At 50.3% G+C, this 21,896-nt stretch overlaps 2 protein-coding genes across 2 annotated transcripts in view; both read right to left on the bottom strand.

Moving 5' to 3' along the window:
- Positions 1 to 2,204: 2,204 nt before the first annotated feature.
- On the bottom strand, positions 2,205 to 10,470 carry OCSTAMP (osteoclast stimulatory transmembrane protein). The gene is given in 4 exon segments (XM_075993349.1): positions 2,205 to 2,598; positions 2,600 to 3,124; positions 6,800 to 7,802; positions 10,427 to 10,470. Coding segments are annotated over 4 exon segments (1,707 nt in total). The 3' UTR covers positions 2,205 to 2,463.
- Positions 10,471 to 16,906: 6,436 nt separating this feature from the next.
- The window catches only part of SLC13A3 (solute carrier family 13 member 3), a 65,221-nt gene continuing 60,231 nt past the window's right edge, over positions 16,907 to 21,896 (bottom strand). The window contains exons 12-13 of the mRNA XM_012743004.2: positions 19,613 to 19,750; positions 16,907 to 18,702 (exon numbers count right to left, since the gene is read on the bottom strand). Of these exons, the coding sequence (XP_012598458.1) occupies positions 18,526 to 18,702; positions 19,613 to 19,750 (315 nt within the window). The 3' untranslated portion in view covers positions 16,907 to 18,525. The remainder of the gene's footprint in view (positions 18,703 to 19,612; positions 19,751 to 21,896) is intronic.

Raw genomic sequence — 21,896 nt, 5'->3', positions numbered from 1 at the left:
GTGTATTATGGCTTGTCTCTGAGTAGCAGACTTCCTTATCTTAACTTAAAACATTCCAAGCCTTTAGAGAAAGCTTCATTTCTTTTTACCAATTAATTAAAAATCAAAGAATCTTTGGCCGGGCGAGGTGGCTCACGCCTGTAATCCTAGCTCTCTGGGAGGCCGAGGCGGGCGGATTGCTTGAGGCCAGGAGTTCGAAACCAGCCTGAGCAAGAGCCAGACCCCGTCTCTACTATAAATAGAGAGAAATTAATTGGCCAACTAATATATATACAAAAAATTAGCCGGGCATGGTGGTGCATGCCTGTAGTCCCAGCTACTCGGGAGGCTAAGGCAGGAGGATTGCTTGAGCCCAGGAGTTTGAGGTTGTTGTGAGCGAGGCTGATGCCACGGCACTCACTCTAGCCTGGGCAACAAAGCGAGACTGTCTCAAAAAAAAAAAAAAAAAAAAAAAAGAATCTTTGAATCCACCTATAACCTGTAAGCCTCCCCAACTTTGAGATGTCCCACCTTTTTGGGCTAAACCAGTGTACACTTTCCATGCATTGATTTATGCTTTCTCCTGCAATTCCTGTCTCCAAGAATGTATAAAGTACAACTGTTACCCAACCACCTCCAGACCACTTGCTCAAGACTTCTTGGGCACGGCTCCCTGAGCTATGGTCACACACATTTTATAGAGTTTGGGATTTTTCCATTAGCATGATAAAATAATTTGATATGGTAGATCAGGCACTGGCGAACATTTTCTTTAAAGGGCTTGATAGTAACTATTTCAGGTTTTGAGGGCCATGTAGTCTGTGTCTCAACTTCTCAAATCTGCCCTGGTAGCGAAAGCAGCCATCGACAATATATAAACACTTGAGTGTAGCAATGTTCCAGTAAGACTCTATTTATGAAAGCAAGCGAAGGCCAGATTTTCCCCAAAGGCTGTAGCTTGCCAACCTCTGTGATAGAGTGAAACTAGGTGGGTTGGGGTCAATGTTAGGTAGAGTGGTCAGGGAAGGCTTCCCTGAGGAGGTGACATTTCAGCAAATGCCTGCATAACATGAAGGAAGAGTATTCGGGGAAGTGGGAATTGCAAGGGCATCACCCCGAGGTGCAAATATGCCCAGTGAGTCTCAGAAACCTAAGCCTGTGTGGCCAGGGCATGGCGAGTGAGGCAGAGCCCGGCATGCGATGAAGTCAGAGAGGTCTGATCGATCAGCATCCTGGCAGCGAAGGGATCGTAGTTTCAAAGGGACAGTTAAAGAGAGTTTAATGAAGACACAGAGGTGGACACTGGGTTTAGGGAAGGATGGGATGTCCCCAGAGACCGGCAACAGTGGAAGCTGTTACCTCTCTGGAACAGGGGAGATGAGGCTGTGAGAGACAGACATGCACAGACCCGAGCTGTGGCCACAGGTGAGAGATGTAGCTGCTGCCAAATAACAGCCTGGAGGCCAGAGGAACGAACACCCTGCCCTCTTTTCCTTCCTTTTGTTCCCCTGCCAGCGCCCCTCCAGCTCAGCCCAACTAGAAGGCGGAGGGCAAGGCAGCCAGGATGACGTGATTCATGGGGGTCAGACTCCTGGGGCAGAGGGCAGGTCAGAGGAGGGCAGAGAATGATCTGGAAGGCAGACAGGTCATGGTAAGCCCACAGGGTAAGGAATTTGGATTTTGTTATAAGTTTGATGGGGGTAGGGCTGCCAAATAAAGTGCAGGATCCTCAGTTCAATTTGAATTTCAGATAAACAACAAATGCTTATTTAATATAAGTATATAGTATAAGTATATCCATGGATATACTTATGCTAAACAACCTTTTGTTGTTTATCTGAAATTTAAAAGCCACTATCTTTATTATTACTATCTTTGATCAGAATATTTTAGAGAAAACAAATTAATGCTTGTGGGCATTTACTCTTTGCTGAGCCCTTGGTGAATACTTTAGATGTACTGTTCCACCAGGTAAGTACAATTCTATGAGATTGGGCCAGCAAGGAGCCTCATGTAAGATACACGGGACCCAAGGTCACATAATGGATTGTACATGGCTGCCTCTCGGCTCAGGGACATACTTATACTAAACAAGTATTTGTTGTTTATAAGAAGTTCAAATTGAACGAGGTGTCCAGCCATTTTTGTTTGCTAAGCCTAGCAATCCTACGTGGGAAGCCCCTCAAGGAATTGGAAGCACAGGAGTAACATGATCTAAGATTTAATAAATACATTTATTTACAAAGTCAAAATGTTAGATTACTATAAATAGGTTCAGAGGATACAGAGGCGCATAAATAAGTCCAGGAGCATTTAGATACATTCACGATGCAAAGTCCCCATGTAATAGGTAAAGCAGTCCATGCAGGTGAGAGCCTTGACCAAGCTCCGACTGGCCTGGGGGAACCTGGACTGCCTCTGCGTCCCCTGTGTCCACGTGTGCATAGACCCTTACTGCTCCCCAGCCCTACGGCGCCCAGTAACTCATTCCATCCTTACCATGTCCCCACGTGGAAATTAGGTCACAGCAATTGTAATCACGCAGTCATCACGCAGATGTAGAAACTGAGGCTCAGAGAGGTGAAGTGACCTACCCAAGGTCACACAGGGAGGCAGCAGAAGGGCCAAGGTTACACCTCGGGGCTGTGCAACTCCAGAGCTCTTTCCCCTCCTCCCGGCTGCTCCGGGTCCTGCCAGGCGTCCGGCGTGCAGTTGTCCTGTCTACCCCCGCTGGGCCCCAGGCAGTGCCAGGGGCACGTGGGGGCCTAGGGCAGACGCGGTGTCAGGAGCGGGAAGGAGCCCCCCGCGGCAGCCGCTGGCCTCGGTGCCTGTCGTAGCTTCTCTGGAGCCTGGCGTGCAGGTGGCGGACCCTCCTGGCCTCCTGGGCGGGGAAGAAGGAGGCGGCGATGGCATGTCGCAGGCGGCGGGCGTAGGCGTCCAGGAGCACGGTGGCGCACGCCAGGAGCTGCAGGGCCCCGGCGGCCAGGGGCGCGGCGGCGCGGGGGCGCCGGGCGGGCAGCAGTGGGCAGCCGGCCGCGGTGAGGCGCAGCTCCCACCGGGAGGAGCGCTGGGCGGACAGGAAGGGGCTCTGCGGGGGCGGCTGGTTGAAGAGGAAGGGGATGAAGCCCAGGACAGTGTATGCCGCCTTCAAAAAGGAGAAAAAGGCTGGGTCAACAGACGGCTGCCGGGCCACTGCCACTTGCAAACACTCGCCCAACTTTCTCTGCTTTCATCTGCAAAATGGGCACAGAAATAACCTTGCTTCCCGGGGTTGGAGGACTGAATGAGACTGGGAGTCTGAAACAGGCTCTTTTAGCAAATAAAAAGCATCATGCAAATGTTATTGTCATGATCATTATCTTTGAGCAGAATATTCTAGACAAAACCAATGTTTGTGAGCATTTACTCCTTGCTGAGCTCTTAGTGAATACTTAAGATGTGCTGTCAGCTATTCCATCAAATATGCACGATTCTATGAGGTCAAGGCCAGCAGGAGCCTCATTTAAAAGATCCAGCCACTGCTGCATTCCAGCCTGGGCGACAGAGACCCTCTCTCTAAATAAATAAGATGAGACAAGATAAAATAAAATAAGAAAATAAAATACCTAAAGCCGCACAGTGGATTACATGTGGCCCACCCCAAGGGTCAGTCCCAGGCAAGGTGGGTCCCAATCCCCTGCTGGTAAGTATTAGGGCATGTGCTTTCTCTGATCTGTCATAGCCAGGAAAAATGGTGTGTGGAGGGCAGGGAGGTCAGAGGTTAATCATCTGAACTTTGGGTCAGACTGCTCGGGTTGGATTCTGGACCTCTCCATAAGGCCCAGTGGGCATGAGCCGGGGCCCGTAGTACTTTTAGAGGCGGGTGAAAATGTTTTAATTCTGTTTACAATCAGAAAAACAAAGTGAACTTTTAAGTGGAAGAATGTGTCTCAGTATATAGTATTAATATGTTTGTTTTTATACCAATGCAGTCATTGATATTTATTATGGTAGAAGGAGCCCATGAAGGTAATGCCAAGGGCCCACAAAAAGTCACAATGCAGCTCTGTTCTGCCGCTTATGGGTTAGATGAATTTGGACAAGTTCCCCAACTTATCTAAGCCTTAATATCTTCATCTGTAAAATGGGGATGATAATAATTCCTATCTCATAGGATCATGGTGGCAATTAAATGAGCTATCCTATCTCGTCAGTCCTGAGATGCATACTCTTTCACATTTTAACACCTTTGATATCAGGATGTGACTTAAAATCACTACCACTTGTAACTACTTTCAGCAGCCCAGGCAGGTGGGCTGTGTTTGCAGGCATAAACTTGGTCTGATGTCTCCTAACGTCACTTCAATTAGGTTCTATGCATTGCTGGCATGTATTTGAAGTTTGATTGCCATTTCAACATGTCCTCAAAAAAAAAAACAAAAAAAACCCTGCTTTGATTTAACTTAGCAGCGAATGGTTATTGTGTCCAGGACAGAGTAGCAGGGCATGCATGTGGTATTCGTGAAGCAAGTATTCACTTTTGACAGATGACTCTTGTCCCATAGTTTTTGGCCAAGCAGCAACCTGTGAAAGACGGTTCATGCAAATAGATACAGCTGACTTATGTTGAGTCACGAACCCATGTGTGAAAAGATAGCCTGTCACGCTCCAAATGGTTCAACTGAAAGTAGGAAACGTCCAAAGCCCTTGGAAAAGATAAAAGAATTTCGAAGCAATGAGGACCAGGCATAGCCAATTCCCGCTGTCCCAGAGGACGAGAGAGGGCCAGCATCAAAACGTGCACAGTGGGTGTCTGTAGCTTGCAAGAAAACGCTGGCAACAATAGTGAGGTATCACCAGCGCTCTTGACGGCACAGAGAACCATGTGGGGTGAAACGTCTCAGACACTGACTCCCAGGCCGGAGTGATTCGGAAGAATTGGGAGTACATTTTAGGAAAAACCACCAAATTACTTCTCTGTTTTTCTTTTTACATCTACATGAGAAAGAGATGATAAAATAAATCTATGTTAAATTGTTAAGTGAACCACCGTATACACATACAATTAAAATTCTCGGTGGTGAGAAATTATTGTGTCAAAGTTTAACAGGCAGCATTTTCTGTCCTAATGATATATAAAATAGTGGAGTGACCTGTAATTGATGGCATGTTAGATTTGATGAAATATAGTGAATCCAGGAGCCCAACACATTGCTTTGCTGTGACCTACAGTAAGAAATGCATTTTATATCCCTTTCTAAGCACAGATTGTGCAGTAATTGAAGAAAAATTTCACAAAATAATACATACCCTTATCACCTACAATATACTCTAGTAACTTTCTAGTCTATTTCATTTTTTAAAAAACCTATCCCCTCTTAATTTGATTAGATTGATTTCATGCAGCTTGAAAAACACTTTTCTTAAGGGGGTGATGGGTAAAAACCTACCTATCAGGTACAATAAACGCTACCCCCTTAAGAAATCACCCCCTTAAGAAAAACACTTTTCTTAGGGGGGTGATGGGTAAAAACCTACCTATCAGGTACAATAAACGTTATTTGGGTGATGGGCACTCTATGCACTTGAGCATTATAAAAAGTATTCATGTAGGCCAGGCGCGGTGGCTCACGCCTGTAATCCTAGCACTCTGGGAGGCCGAGGCGGGCGGATTACTCGAGGTCGGGAGTTCGAAACCAGCCTGAGTGAGACCCCGTCTCTACTAAAAATAGAAAGAAATTAATTGACCAACTAAAAGTATATATACAAAAAATTAGCCGGGCATGGTGGCGCATGCCTGTAGTCCCAGCTACTTGGGAGGCTGAGGCAGGAGGATCGTTTGAGCCCAGGAGTTTGAGGTTGCTGTGAGCTAGGCTGACGCCACCACACTCACTCTAGCCTGGGCAACAAAAGTGAGACTCTGTCTCAAAAAAAAAAAAAAAAGTATTCATGTAACAAAAACATTTGTGCCCCCTTAATATTTTGAAATTTAAAAAAATCACTTTTTAAAAAATATTTATTTTTATTTTACTTTTTTTCAGATAGGGGTGTCACCCTGTCTCCCAGGCTGGAGCAGTGGTGCAATTGTAGCTTACTGCAGCCTCGAACTTCTGGCCTTAAGCAATTCTCCCACCTCAGCCTCCAGAATACGTAGGACCACAGGCATGTGCCACCATGCCCGCTTGAAAACCCCTTTTCTAGTATATGTACTTGATAAAAATAAGCTATTAATATCATTAGAACAGCCACGGATAGTACATAAACAAGTGGCATGGCTATGTTCCAATAAAACTTTACTTACAAAACCAGGAAGCTGCCTGATTTGCCCTGAGGGCCATTGTTGGCTACCTCCAGATCTAGACCATTCCAAAGCCCTCCTCTAGTCTGATACATACAGACTGAGCTATGGATAATAGCCACTGTTTAGTAAACATCTATGTGCATGGAGCTTACTGGGTACTTTTAGAGACATTACCACATTCTAAGACTCACAACAGCATAGTGTAAGGAGGATTGATCCAATTTGTACAAATAAGGAAAATGAGGCTAGGACTTGCTGCTGCTTGTGAAAAGAGTGACTTGAGGGCAAGTTATTTTAAGGTCCCTGAGTATCAGCATCCTCACCTGCAATAGGGGGTGAAAATATTACAGACCCACTTCCTTGTTCCCAGTGTTGTGGGAATCAAAAGAGCCCATCCACCCATGGCCCAGGGCCCCGTAGCTTTTTCCAGGGCTATGAATTGGGGGCAAGTAAAATTTAATTGCAAGTCAAGGAGTTGACAACCTCCCCCTTTCCCTCAAGGAAATGACCCTGTGCTCATCTTCCCATCCTGGCACTTACGTCATACTTGACCGTGAGGGTGATGGGCACGGTGGGCAACTTCTGAGCCCAGTCCACAGCCGCCTGTGCCAGGAGGAAGGCCACGTGGTCTGTGGCCACCGTCACAGCCATTGCTACCAGGAGCAGGGTGAGCAGCCCCAGCCTTAGGAGACAACTCAGCAGCTCCTCCTGTGACAGCCTCAACTGGGCCACCTGGAGCAGCCATGCAGGTGGAGGGGCCACCAGATGTGTGGCCTGGGCCCGTGCCAGCTGCTGTGCCAGCTGCTGTGTGGCGTAGATATTGTCGAACCCCAGGTCAGTCAGGTAGCGATGGAGGTACCAGGCCGACTCCGCCAGGAGGCCCAGCATAAAGAGCCCTGTGACCACTCGCTGCATTCCCAGCGCTGCTGCCCGGGCCAGAGACTCCAGGCCAGAGAAATCCTCCAGGATCTGCTGAGTGACCCCAAGCATGTGCAGCCGGAAGGCAGAGCCATTGCCCGGGGCCTCGAAGGTCAGGCCCCGGCTGCCCGCTTGTCCTGTGAGGCCCAGAGCCTTGGACGCCGCGTGCAGTTGGTGCGTGGTGTTGAGCAGACTCTCCAGGGAGCCCTCTGTGACGCACCTCAGCACCTGCCCAGCTGCACCCACGTTGGCCAGGATGTTTGGCACCACGGCAATGGCCAGGGTGGCAGCACTATAGGACAGGAGCAGCCGGCGGCCCTGCTCTGTGCCCAAGGTGGGCACGCTGAGCGCTAACAGGCAGCGGACTGGGGGCACCAGGCCCAAGCCCAGGAAGACCAGGAGGCCACAGACAGTGGCCACCATGGCCGAGGGTCCTGGAGGACAAAGCAGCGAGGACATCAGCCAGTGATGGGTAAGACCCATGGCAGCGGCAGCCAGAGAAGCACACAGGAGGAGCTGGGTCAGCAGCTGGCCACAGCTGGCGGGGACAGGCTGGGAGAAGTCATCCCAGGCAGCCTGCAGTGGGGCAAGGGCCTTGCAGAGCCCCAAGTGCCAGAAGCTCCACCTGCACACAAGAAATTGGGGGGCCCTCTATCAGTAGGGTAGGGGCAGGTGGGTGTCTGCCCACTGCCCCTGCCCCACAAACCCATCACCCCACCTGCTAACAGATTCCACACTTTTAGCCACAGGGTCAGGCACACTTCCCAGGTGGACCAATCAGGTACCCACCCCATAGCCACATGATAAGCTGAACCAATCAGACCCTTCCCCGGGATTATTCTCCCTGGAGCTGTCAGGGAAGAGCCCAGTTTCCATGCAGTTCCTGATTAGGGTGGATGTCTGAGCTGCTGGAATCCATAATTACAGTCTTGTGAGGGCAAGTGGTCCAAGAGGATGAAAGAGTCATGGAGCAAGAAGCACAGATGAGAGAGAGAGAATGAGGGAGAGGCGGAGGGAGAGGGAGAACCAACTGGAGAGGAGAGGGAGACTATTTCACTTGAATTCACAGTCTTGGTGACTCACCGTATGCTCCTGGACATTACCTTCTTTATCAACTTCGGGGTCTCCTCTATAATTTATGGGTGAGGAGGTGAACAACCTGACCTCTGAGGAACTTTTCTATTCCATTATCCTTATATTTATTTATTCAACAATATTTATTAAGCAACTACTAGGTGCTAGCCATTGGAGAAACAGGAATAAATAACACAAACTCTGTGCCTTCACAGGGCTGGCACTAAAGAATGACAGCAGAGTAATGGTAAGAAGAGGTCGGATTCTGGATGCATTTTGTTGGCAGAGTCCACAAGATTTGCAGACCGATTGGCTGTGGGCTGTAAGAGAGAGAGGGGAGACAAGAATGATGGTGGTGACGAGCTTTCGTGCCTGAGCAACTGGAAGCACCCAGGTGTCACTGCCTGGGATGGGAACTGGGGGGTTAAATCAGGTTCGAGTGGAGGGGAGAGGAGGAATTCAGGTCAGTCAACTGTTAAGCCTGAGATCCGATTTAGTCAATCAGTAAAGCTTGTGAGAATGTGGTTGGATAGATACGTCTGGAATCCAGAGAGATCAGTCTGGAGACAGAAAGTTGGCAGCATGTAAAGCCATGGAGCAGGATGAGATTCCTCAGGAGAGAGTTTCTGGGGAGGAGAGAGATCCAAGGACTGAGCCCCAAGGCACTCTAGGGTTAAGGGGTTTTCATTGAAGAGGAACCAGCAAAGGACACTGAGAAACCAATGTAGTGCTTAGGAAGCCAAGTAAACAAGGTGTTTCTAGAAGAAGGGAGTGATTCCATATGTCAAATGCTGTTGAAGGGTCAAGACAGATGGGGAGTAAGAAACACCTATTGGATTTAGCCACTTGGAGGTCACTGGTGACCTTGCCATGGGCAGCTTGGTGGCTTTTTGGGCCGAAACCTTAGCCAGTTAGGGTCCAGTACAGACTGGAAGGAAAAGAATGAGAGACACAAATACAGACAACTCCTCAGAGTAATTCCCACAGTAAAAGAGCAGAAATATGGAGCAGTAGCTGATAGCGAAAATGGGACCAAGAGAGTTCACTTAAGATGCCACATGTATGTAGCACATTTGCAGTTGGGAGCTCATATTGCAATGGGAGATATTGACGAAGGGGAAACTTACTGGAGTGACTAAGTTTTACCTGGGCGAGTCAGGAAGGCTTCCTGGAAGAGGTGACATTCCAGCTGGGAGTGGAAGGACAAGTATCCATTCTTAGTGGGGAAGGGGACTTGGGCGTCCCTGACTGAAGGAACAGGGTGTGCAAAGGTCCTGCGCACTGACCAGCACCGTCAGGAAATGGGGAGCCGGGAGGACAAGGACAGTGGGAAGCTGGGATGCAGCCAGGCCTGTGGCGCCGGGGTGGAGGTTGCAATCCTGTGGCCCCAAGGGCTGGATCCAGTGTGCAGTGTGCAAGTGTGCTTTGTCTTGGCCCGAAGCGTGTGCGTGTGCGTGTGCATGTGCGTGTGCATGTGTGTGTGTGTGTGTGTGTGTGTGTGTGTTAGCTGCCCCCGTTTGGAAACCAGGAAGTTTCATGTTAAAATCCAGATTTCCAGCTTTTCTTGAGAAATGAGAGGACCTGGGTTAGCGGTCCTGCCTTTGCAGTAGGCGGCTGGCGCTGAGTGTCCACTGCCCTCTTTAACAAGGGGGCGCCCCTGCACTGTGCCCCCACTTATTGACATATGGGGGTGCATGCGCACCTGGGGGCCTCACCCAGGCGCATTTGAATTTGAGTCTAAACACCCCCTCCTGCTCTATAATTAGCATCTGGAACACAGTAGCTTTTGGAATAATAGCTAATAATAAAAATGATTTTAAGAATTGAAAGCCATGCACTAAATAATATTGGGTGACACGTCTTGTGCTGGGTTTTGTAAATGCCAAGGAAACTATCGGCCGTTTACAGAGGGCTTACTTTGAGCCGAGCATATGCCAAGTTCTAGGCATTTTCTCATTCAATCCTGGCAACAGCCTGGTCATTATAGCGTAATAACAGACATTATTATTACTCCCATTTCACAGATGAAGAAACTGAGACTCAGAGAGGTGAGGATTTCCCCAAGGTCACACAGCCAAGGAAGTGCAGAGCTTGAGACGTGCCCCGTACCAATCACACCTGGCTGGTGACGGTTTTCCTGCCTGTGGCCTCAGTGACCCAAAGCCCCAGACCTACCAGGTCCTGGAGAGGGGCTCAGCAGCTCCGTGCAGGCCCGGCATGCTCCCCGATCAGCGGCGGTGTCGGGCGGGCAGTCTTCCCTTCCGCAGCCGTGGCAGGTGGAGAGGAAGTAGGGGAACCGCTGGGCCTTGGGGAACCCTGTGGCTTCTGCTTCCCCCCACTTTTATCCAGCCCTCCTGCCTGCCTTGTCCCGCCCTGCTTGTGACCCACCTCCCAGAGGGTTGGGCAACCTGCTGTATCCTCTCCCACAGGGAGGAGCGTGTGGAAGGTGTGGGAGGAGAGAAAGAAAGCCTTTCCCAAACACCTCTAATTCTGACAGCAAGAAGGTAGAAGCAGTCCCATTTTACAGAGGAGGAAACTGAGGCTCAGCGAAACCATACCGTTTCTACTTATTAGCAGTAGTGACGGATGAGCACTTCACTCTGCTCCCCCTTCCCCTCCGCCTCCATAGTTTTCTGCCTCAAAGGGAGCCTGACCCCTGACTCTTAGGGGTGCGGGAACCCGTAGGTGACGACCGGACCTGTGGCTAAGACCAGGGAGCGGTGGCTCTGGCTCCCCTGCTCCAGCTCCCTTCCTGCCTCTACCTTGCCTTGAACCCGGCTTCAAACCACAGCTCTGTCCCTCCCTAGCTGTGTGAGCCCTGGCAGGGACCTCTTCTCAGTCTCAGTTTCCTCCTTTTAAGAAAGATGACTGGTGATAACAGTTAACAGTTATTGAGCACTTACTACATGCCAGGAGCTCTTCTAAACAATTTGTCATACTCACGGAATGGTTAACTTTCAATGTCCCTTTGCAGTAGGGATGTTATATCCATTCTTCAGCTCAGAAAACTGGGACCCAGAGAGCTAAGCCACCAACCGTGCCACTCCACTGTAACTGGCACAGCCTTGATTTCTCCAGAGTTCACCAGTTACCCACCAGGCTCTACTCCTGCCGAGGGGATAGTTCCCAGACATCGTGATTACCTTGTAGTGCATCTGGTGCTGCAAACAGTAGGCACTCAATAAATGCAAATTCCCTGGACGCACCTTTTGTAGTCATTGCCCTGCAGGTCCACTTCCAGGCTGTTCTGAAAGCCGATTCCTACCTAGAACCTTCTCCCCTGCATCTCTGTGCCCCAACACTGCCAGCAGGACTTCCTGCCCCAGGAGGCCTCTCCTGAGGCCCCCAGCCTCCCACCTTGTGGGCTGGACCAGTAGGGGACACAGCTAGGTGGCATTCCCGACTGCCTGTCATTTTCCCTTATAAGGACATGTTGCCTGGGCCACTTGCTCAGGCCTGTGGAGGGGTTCCCTGTGGCAGCCTGGATAGAGGAAGTGACATTCCCTCTCATAGTCACACCAATTGAATGAGACACCTGTGGCCAGAACCCTCCAAGCACCTAATACCCTTCCCAGATGCTGAGCCCCTCCAGGAAGCCGGGCCGGCAACCAGGTCTGCAAGAACTACGCACACAAAGTGGACCAGGGGCAGTAAACTCACCTGCCCACAGAGGCCACCGGTGACGGTAACGGACAAAGCAGGTCTGCGCACACAGCGGCGAATTGCAAAGTGCAGACCCCTTCGAAAAGGGCAGCTGCAGTCGAGGGGCCCAAGACCCTTGAATGAGGTCCAACATTATCAGATTTTCTAATTTTTCCACAGATGTCAGTCATTCCCCTTTTAATGTAAATATTCAGCATTAAAAAAAAAAATTAAGACTACTGTGCAGACCAATCTTGACAGGTCTGTGGGCCGAAGCCAATGTGGGCCACAAATTTGCAGCTTCTACAGGAGGGCTCGGCCAGGCCAGCTGTCTAGCGGTTCCCCTGAAAACTACAGGGGCCCTGGGCTGAAGGCAGTGGGCTGAACTCAAATGCCAGCTTTGTCACTGACTGTACTTTGTGACCTTGGGCAAGATGCTGCTCCTTTCTTAAGTTGCGCATCTTTGCTATAATGACGGGAATACGGTATCTGCTTCTTAAGGTCGTTTGAGGATTGAGACCATGTGTGTGGCGTGTTCAGTAAGCAGTTGACAAACGCCCTGCCCCCTCCTACCTGAGCCGAGTGCCAGCGCTGCCTGTGGGAGTCCCCAGGTGCTCAGGCTTGATTGTCCAGGCCTCTGCGACGCCCATTGAGCCACACTGGCCTGGGTCCCGTCATGTGGGACCATGTGGCCAGAAGGGAAGGGTCCTAGAAGGCACCCACCAGCATTTGCCCAGTTTCTGCATGGGCACCAGGGAGCTGATTGGTTAAGGACCCTGTAGGTCATTTCCAGAAGTTCCTCTGGTGGATACATATGCAAGACTTGGGAGCCCGGGGCAATGGGGGGAAAGGGTGAAAGATATTTTTGGCTTTCCTGGGTACATGTAGGCAGCCACCTCTGTCTATATAAGGCCGGCCTGACCTCAAAGCCCACAACGTCCGGAGGGGGCTTCTGAATCATCAAAAATAGAACCGCTGTGTTGAGGGGAATTTGTGGGCGGAGGACTCAGAGCCATAAGACAGAAGAGGAAGAGGAAGAGGAAGCCATGAGCCTCCAGATCTGCCCGGGGAGCTCGGTCTGGGAACAGAATCAGAGATGCACAGGGTATTACAGTCATCGAATTCCCCAGCCTGTGGGGATAGGATGTTGCCACCATGCAGATGGTTTGAGAGTGCAAAGAGGTAGCTGAAATCCTAGTGTACGGCCAGTGCTACCCAATAGAGACAATGTGAGCCACCAATATGAGCCATGTGTGTGATTTAAACCTTTCTAGTAGCCACATGAAAAAGAAACAGAAATTAACTGTAAGAAAACATTTTATTCAACCTAATATGTCCAAAATATCCTTTCGACCTGTAAACAATATAATAAATTATTAATGGGATATTTCACATTTACTTTCTTATACTATGCTTCTAAAATCCGGTGGGTGTTTTATACTTATGACCAATTTCAATCTGGACTAGGCACACTGCAAGTGTCACCAACATGGCAAGTGTGTAATACATGTAGCCAGTGGCTACCGTGTTGGACAGGGCAGATATAGACCCTTTCCATCATTTCAGAAAGTTGTGTTGAGCAGTGCTGCTCGAGGCCATTGGCCCCAGTGACCACGAACACTGAAATAGGCCCTCCAGATCACGTGGCTCAGGAGCCATAGATCCAAACGCCTTCCCAGGCGGGTAAGGTGAGAGTGGAAAGAAGAGAGCCTGTGTGCGACATTGAGGAGTGGTGGGGACTGAGGCCAGTGAAAGAGCTCATGCTCCGACTTAAGTGTCCCTCACAAACTACCCTGCTCCAAACAACTGTTGCCTGGTAGCAATGAGGGTCTCCTATTGCTAGATCTTCTGGTCTTTTCCAAGAGAAGCAGAAATCCAGATTTGTACGTGAAGTTTCCTGAATTTTCAAGATTAGCAACCAATTAATAATTTAAAACTCCCTGGGGAGAGGGCAAACAAGAACAATCCAGACCCCCGAAACAAAAACAAAAACTGGGGACCACCGGATTGCAAGCTCTGTTTTGGTGTAAACCGTGTGGGTCAGTCACGTCATTCTGGCTTCACTTCTCCAGACCCCTCCCCGCTCTCCTGCACCGGGCAGGGCCCACGCCCCCGCATGGGCTGCGTCAAAGACTCCCTTGTGCTCTGGCTCCCGTTGGTGCAAAACGTGACATTTTACGTGTCAACTTGGCCGGGCCATAGTGCCCAGATACTTAGTCGAACATTATTCTGGATGTTTCTGGGAAGGTGTTTTGGGGTGAGATGAGCATTTCCATCGGTGGACAGGGAGTAGAGCGGAGCGCCCCGCAGTGTGTGGGCGGGGCCCATCCACCATGGAAGGACAGAGAGAACAGGAGACTGACCTTCCCTGGGCAAGGGGGGTCTTGCAGCACTGGCCTGCAGATCCCAGCTGCGGCTCTTTCTCCAGCCTGCCGCCCTCCCTCCCGGATCCTGGACTCACCAAGCCTCCGTGGCAAGTCATTTAATGACTTTTATTTCCTCTCTTTTTTTTCACCTACCATCACCGCTTCCATTCCTCCGCCCACTGGGCTGTGTCTGTCAGTTTGACACGCCAGCTAGAACGTGTCTGCCGGAACCTGTGGCCCCAAGGCCACATGTGGCCCCCAGATCCCTGAGTGTGGCCCCTTGGCCACATCCAAACTTCACAGCACAACAAATCCCTTTATTAAAAGGCTGCACTCAAGGGTCCTGAAGGCCACCTGTGGCCCCAGGCCGCAGGTTCCCACGCCTGGAGCCCGTCATGCTGTGCACCTGTGGGTCATCATGTCTGTGTCACCGTGTTGTCCTTAGTGCGCTTCCCCCATATTTTATTTAAATACTCCCCCAGTGATGGCCACCAAGGGGCCTCAAACAACAGTGGCACGATTATCCTCCTGCTCTGTCTCCTTCAGGACCCGTTGGGTGGTCCGTTGGCCCGGGAGCAGGACGGCTGGGCCGTAGGAATTCCCCAAGCTGCGGCCGTGCTGACCGTGACAGTCCAGTGTCACCAGTGGAACTTGAGGGTGTCTGTTTCCTGGCACCCACCATCACTTGGTGTCCACGTTTCTGGTGTTTGCTGATCTGATTGGCAAAAAAATCTTATTATAATTTTTATTTCCCTGATTATGAACAAGTGGGTCCGGGCATCTCTTCATAACCGTGCGAGCCATTTAGAGATCCCTTTTCAGGACGGCATTTTGTACCTTTCGCTCAGTTTTTCTTTTTGGGCTATGGTAGGTGCTTCTAAAACGGGAGGCCACCATTCCTCCCTCCCTGTTGGATGCTGCCCCCCATCAAGGGGTGGAGTCTGTTTCCCTCCCCCAGAGCCAGGCCAGTCCTGTGGCCTGCTTTGACCACTAGAATGAGGCAGAATTTGCGTCTTAGACGTCCACGTCTGGGCCTTAGGAGGCCTTATCGCTTTAGCTTTTGTCGTCCTTGAAGGCCACTGTCTCATGAAGAGGTCCAGGCTACTCTTCGAGAAGCCACCTGAAGAGGGATCTGGAGGGTCAGTGGCCATTGTGGACATCCCAGCCCCAGGCGAACCGCCAGCTTAGTGGCGCCGGCCACACTGCACGGGGCGGAGCCAACACCGTCCCTGTAGAGCTCTGTCCAGAGGCAGAAACGTGAGCCAAGGAATCCCTGAGTTTCAAGGCTCTAAGTTGTGCTATGCAGCCACAGGTAAGAAAACAGGGTTCTGCTCTGCTTGTGTTTGTCCTTTCTGCCTTGCGCGTGCTCCTTTTGCCTCCTGGCCGTGAGCCCTTGTATGTATCCAATGACTCTGCACTCGCCCGTGGCATCCCCCTCGCTCCCGTGGGTGCACCGGTCACGGCACCCGGCCTTCTGCCCCCAGATATTCTCTTCCTGAGCATGGCAAAGCCCTCCAGGCGTCGAGGACTGAGTAACATCCAGCCGGGGCAGTCCTGGGGAGTGCGGGCAGGAGTGTGACACTTTCTCAGGAGAGTTGCAGAGAGACCGAGCTTGTGACCAGCCAGAGGCGGCAGAAGCAGACTTCCAAAACCCAGCAAAGTTCTGGTTCTGAGCGTCCAGCCAAATGAGGCCACCTTTGCTCCTCTGCGCCTCCAACCTCTGCACCTGCAGCCCCCTCCCTAGAATGTTCTCCCCACAACCCCCCAGTGTCTCTCTTCCTCCTGTGTTGCCATGAGCGTCCGACTGACTTCTTCAGGTCTTAGTCCAATGCCACCTCCTCAGAGAAGCCCTCCCTGACCACCCTGGCTGAAGTAGCCTCCGAGTCAGTTTATCGCACTGGTCAGTTTCATTTTCTTCATAATCTCCATCACGACCCAGCGTCATTTATTTCCTGCTGCCTGTCTCCTCTGCCAGGATGTAAGTCCACGCAGGCACAGGTTAATCAACACTCTGGGTCTAATGTTGATTAACATCACAGGTTCTAAATAGATGTTTGTTGAATGAATAAATGGAAGAACGAGTGAATAAAGAAATGAACCAAAGAGACCCCAGATCAAAGGGCAGGTGGCTTTGTCATAAATTCTGGTGTAGATTCGTGTTGTTTACTGGACACTTGCAACATGCCAGAAACTGTTCTAGTGCCAGAGTTGTAGCAGTAAGCAAAATAACATTTACATTTTCATAAATTCATATTCTAGAGGAAGAGAAAGATAATAAACAAAAAATAAATAATACAGTGTCCTAAGTACTAAGAAGAAAAATATGGCAGAGTACAGGGGTGGGAGTCACGACAGTGGTATCCTAGACAGGATGGATAGGGAAGCCTCTCTAGGAGGTGACGTCTGAGCAGGGACTTGTGTAGAGTGAGGGAGGGGGCCAGGCTCATGTTTGGGAGCACAGTGGAGTAGCAGAGGGGACCGCACGTGCAAAGGCCCTGGGGCAGGAGGGTTGCATGTGTGGCTGGAGTGAGGAGAGGGGAGAGCGGTCAGAAGGGAAGTCAGAGAGGGCAACGCTGTGAAACTCCAGGCCAGGAATGTGAGGCTCTGAAGCTCTGTTATGTTCAGAAAGGCAAATAATCTCTGGGTCTAATGTTGATTAACATTCTTTATTTTACAGCACTTTTGATCAGAAGTATTTGGAATCATGTTTCATCTGGTTACAAATCCCGTGGTTTTCTCTATGGATGAACCTTCCTGTCCCACACAGGGGCCCCACTCACCAAGCCCAGTGGCTGTAACTGGCTGAATACTGGCGCGCCCACTCGGAAGGAGGCGGAGCTCAGCCTCCAACGGGGGCTCCCCCTGCTCTCTGGGAAGCACCTGTGACTCACTTGTGCCGTGTCAAGGGCGAGTTCAGTCCCCGGTGCTGCCTTCCTGGCTGCAGCCACGCTGCTCCTGGGGGAATCTCAGCCCTCCAAGGCACAGGAAGGGGGAGTTTGAGGTTCAGGGTCCCTCGGCCGGTGCCTTCTTGGATGCTGGGCTGATACTGCGCCCTTCCGGGCAGCAGACACTTCTGAGTGCCTGCCCTGCCGAGTGATGTGCTATTCACTGGGGAGGCCAAGGTGGTTCTGCTTGAAACAAAGAGGGAGGAAATCCTCTAGGATGTCTCTCTCCGGCCCCAGGCTCATGGGAATACCTCAGTTTTCCCCATCTGTACAAGGGGACAATATTTTGCCTGCCTGAGACATTTTACCCTGGCCTTTTTACAAGGCCCCAATTTATCTTTTGACTTTTCTCTCACCCCTGAAAAATGTGGCCTTTGCTAATTAAACATGCCTACCGCTTGGAGTGGGGGTAGGAAGATAAAGACCAGCTGCCGGGACAAGAAGCAGCTGCTACCCTGCAGCCGGAGAGAGGTCCCTGAGGGTCCTGGCTGGAGAGGCCATGGGTCACCTATGAGAAGGTAGAGCCCCCAGGCCTGGCCTGACCCCAGAATTATGGCTGAACTGAATCCGATTAAACAGGAGAATCCTAAACCTCTTGGGTAGAGATGTCAGCTGTGGTTTCTAGAACTCCCCTGGGGCGCTTGGGCGCCCAGAGAAACAGCAAGAAGGCTTTTCACAGTCGCCATGTCCTTGGAAATTCCCATCACCTGTCCCTCCCTCTGTCTCCAGGGATTGGGAAAAAAAGTGTCTGGCTGCTGTGTATTAGCAGAAGGATTATAGTATTCAAACAACTGCTGCAGGATGGAAACCAGCCAAGCAGAACACACACTGGTTGTGAACAGCTGGAACAGCTGGACCGAAACATCGCAGCCCCAAAAGCCTCTCCCAGGAAAGTGATCCTTAAGACAAAAAGGTCTTTCTAGAGCGCAACCTAAAGTAGTCAGTGGGAGATAATATAAGCTGTGCCCATGGGGACAGATGGCCTCCTGTCCCAACTGTGTAAGACAAACGCCATTCCAGATTTGCGGACTGTTGCTGAAACTGGGCTCTCTTGCATCCTAAGCATATGACAGCGCAGAGATGAAGGAGCTTGCTTCTCAGGCGGCAGATCTGGGAGACGGCTGGGCATTGCAGTGCATGAGGAAGAGAAAGTGCCCTAGACAATGAGCCTGTGGGCCTGAGTGGACCACGGGAGGTTACCCTCCTTGCTTGCTGCATATTGGATTACAGAAAAGAATTGTTTGTCCTGTAGGGTCCTAGCAGCAGGTGGTGGCGAAAGCCCTCTGGAAGGGCCCAGCCTAAAGGGAGTCCCCAGGGGAATTCAGAAGGTCTGAAGTGTGCTGTTGGCCAAGGTGGGTGGCAGTGCTGTGACATTGGCTGGGTGGACAGCAGCCCAATCCGGGAAGGTGCCCAGCTGGAAGATGCTCTGTGCCCAGGTATTCATGGCCAAACTGAGCAGCAGGACGCCCATCAGGTTCATCAGGAGGCCCGTCCGCACCTGCAATGGAGCCACATCATACGATGGGAACACCCAGGCTCAGAGACACGAAGGCATTCACCCAAGCTCCCACAGCTGGGACGTGACGGAGCCAGAACACAAACCCAGGTTGGTCAACGCCCAAGACCCTGTGACCTCTACACTACCTAGGCTGTCACTCAAAGAGCTGCAAATGTCCCCATTCATTGAGTGGTGTCTAGGTTCCAGGTATTATGTGCCTTGCTGTTGTGTCGTGTCATCAGAAGGTTACGTCACGTAACCCTGAAAGCAACCTTACAAAGGTTATTATTAATCCCTATTTTACAGAAGAGGAAAATGAGGCTCAGAGAAGTTAGCTTGCCCAAGGTCATGCAACTTAAGAACAATCTTGTCTGATCATTAAGCACCCCAACCCTAAACATATACACATACACGTATGCACATGCATACACCCCCCCACACAAATGTGTGCACATGCATGCACTTATACACACTCTTTCCCTATAGGTCTCTATAGGTCAAGGCTATACTTGTCTATTGAGTAGAATTTTTCTTTTGTCGCTATCAACAGAAAGCCCCCTCCTTGGAGGCAGATCTGTGTCTCACCAACACTGCTGCGCCCCCAGTGGCCGGAACATAGAATGCACCCAGCAAACACTTGGGCGATGAATTAATGAACAAGTGAATGAACGTCACTGTCTCCCTTTGCCTTCTCTCTTTCCTGTTTGGTCTGTGCATCTCCTCCCGCCTCTCTCTCACTCTTGCTCTCTCTCCATTTGTTCTGCTGGGATCCCGTGCCTGAAGCCTGCGCCGTCCCAGGCAGAAGAAGCTATTCAGAGATGGGGCCATGGGGTGGGGGCCCAGGTGCCCTTGCCCACCGCCCGGAGCCCACGCACCTCTCAGGCCCCTGCTAGACGGTGTCCAGACTCACCATGTCTTTGGCCAGCAAGTGTCCAGAGGCAAAGGCGATCGAGTTGGGAGGCGTCGAGACCGGGAGCATGAAGGCATAGGAGCAGCCCACCGTGCCGGGGATCATCAGGTACAGGGGGTGCACCCTCAGGCGTATGGCCTGGGCCCGGGAGGGGCCGGGGAGAGCAGGGCAGAGACAGGTACACAGAGACCAGAACAAGGGATGGAGACAGTTGGAAAGAGATGAACGCAAAGACGTAGAGACAGAAAGACAAAGACACACAGGGATGGGCCAAGTGGCAGAATAATGGAGAGAAGAGAGTCGGAGAGAGAAATGCAGTCAGAAAGATGCACAGGCAGAGGCAGACAAGAAGGGAACCAGACAGAGAGAGGGAGAGAACATTCCCAGGGTTAGTGACCTTCCTGGGCCATCTCTCTAGAACACTCCTTCTCAAAGGTGAAGGAGCATCAGGACCACCTGGAGGGCTTGTTAAAACCCAGAGGGTTGCCCCACCTTGCCCAGAGTGGCTGACTGGGCAGGCCTGGCTGGATGCAAAAATTTGCATTTCTAACAAGCTAACAAGCTCCCTGGGGCTGCAGGCTGGGAACCAGGGCTCTGAAATCACTGTCCCCCTGCCTGGCCCCTCCCTCAGCCAAACAATCCCAACAACTGGCCTCTGGTTGCCTTTGCTTGGGTGCCTCACTGGATTTCAGAGATAAAGTGAGCCCAGGATGGCTTCTGTTGGCAAGCTTCTCCAAAGTTCTAAGACTGTGGATGAAAAGGTCTACGAGCTGGCCTCAGTCAGCAGGCCACCGGTTTGTCACCTCTTTCCCCTCTAAGTCTCTGGCAATTTACTTAAGATAGGAGGTTTTGGTCCCCATAGGGAATTTTCACAACCCAAAGCATATACTTTTACTCAAAAAGATCTAAAATCACCCCCTGTGTGTAAAATGTTTTGATTTTGATAATGAGCACCATTTATAAGAACGTGACCTTTTCAAGTGTCTTGTCCAGAGAAAGCTGCCCCTTATAAACCCTGCTGGGTCTTCTGCTTCCTTCTCTCCCCCATACCAACATATTACCCCCGTCTCTCTCAATTTCCAGGTCCCTCAGATTCTGGGAAAGGGTCTGATGAAATCGGATCCCACCTAGCAAGAGTATCCCACACCGCTGCTGGGGCTGTAAAATGGTGAGCCACTTTGGAGGGCACTTTGCTCATATCTGGCAAATTTTTAAATGCATATGCTCTTTGATCCAGGAATCTCAGTTATAGGGATTTTCTCTAGATGTCATCAAAGATGCACAGAACAGGCAAGGTCAAGGCAGTATTGTTGATAACAGCAAAGTCTGGAAACACCTGTATGTCCATTAGTAGGTGATTGCTTAAATATACTGATAACCGTCCATTTATAATGGAATATGCTGCAGTCATTGAAAAATAATATGATGTATATCTGTGTGCTAATATGGTGTGAACTCCATTACAAATTGATGCAAAAAATAAGCAAACAAAAACTAAACACAGGATGGTACAGATAAGTGTGCCGTTTGCATACAAAGCATTTACTTGCAACATTGATTTAATTTGATCAATTTGGGGTTATATTAAGATAATCATATGGTTTGGTCTTCTTTAATCTGCTTCAATATAAAACCATATTGATGGTTTCCTTTTTAAAAATTCCTAGTATAAAATCTACCTGATTATAATACATCATTCTTTTCCTACAATCCTGGATTCATCTTGCTGTTTGCATCTCTGTTTATATATGAGATGGAACTCCTTCTCTGGTTTGGGTGTCAGGGTTTTGCTAAGCTTACACGTGGATTGAATGACTTTGTTTATTTTTCTGTGCTCATGAACAATTTGGGTGAGTTGGGACCCACCTGTGCCTTGAAGGTCTGTTAGCTCTCACCTGGCAGACCATCTGCGGCTGGTGAGTTTTAGCCCAGGGGTTCTCAACCAGGTGGAGAAAGGGGGTGATTTGTGTCCCCTCAGGGAACACTTGGCAATGCCTGGAGACATTTTGGATTGTCACGATTTAGGTGAGTAGAGGCCAGAGCTGCTGCTAAACATACTCCAATGCACAGGACAGCCCCTACAACAAAGAATGATCCAGCCCCAAAATGTCAATAGTGCTGACACCCCCGCTGTGGAGGGAGGCTACAGCTTTGCTACTGTTAGAATTTTTCCTACAGTTATTTGTCTACTTAGATTTTTCTGCTTCTTCGTAATCCAAATTTGGTGACTTAAGTGTTCTAGAAAACTCTCCATGTCACCATGGGTTAATTTTCTCAAAAGAGA

The sequence above is a fragment of the Microcebus murinus genome, chromosome 16 (assembly GCF_040939455.1).
Source record: "Microcebus murinus isolate Inina chromosome 16, M.murinus_Inina_mat1.0, whole genome shotgun sequence".
NCBI classification, from domain to species: domain Eukaryota; kingdom Metazoa; phylum Chordata; class Mammalia; order Primates; family Cheirogaleidae; genus Microcebus; species Microcebus murinus.
The sequence above is the reverse complement of the archived record's forward strand: the minus strand, read 5'-3'. Positions and strand labels throughout refer to the sequence as shown.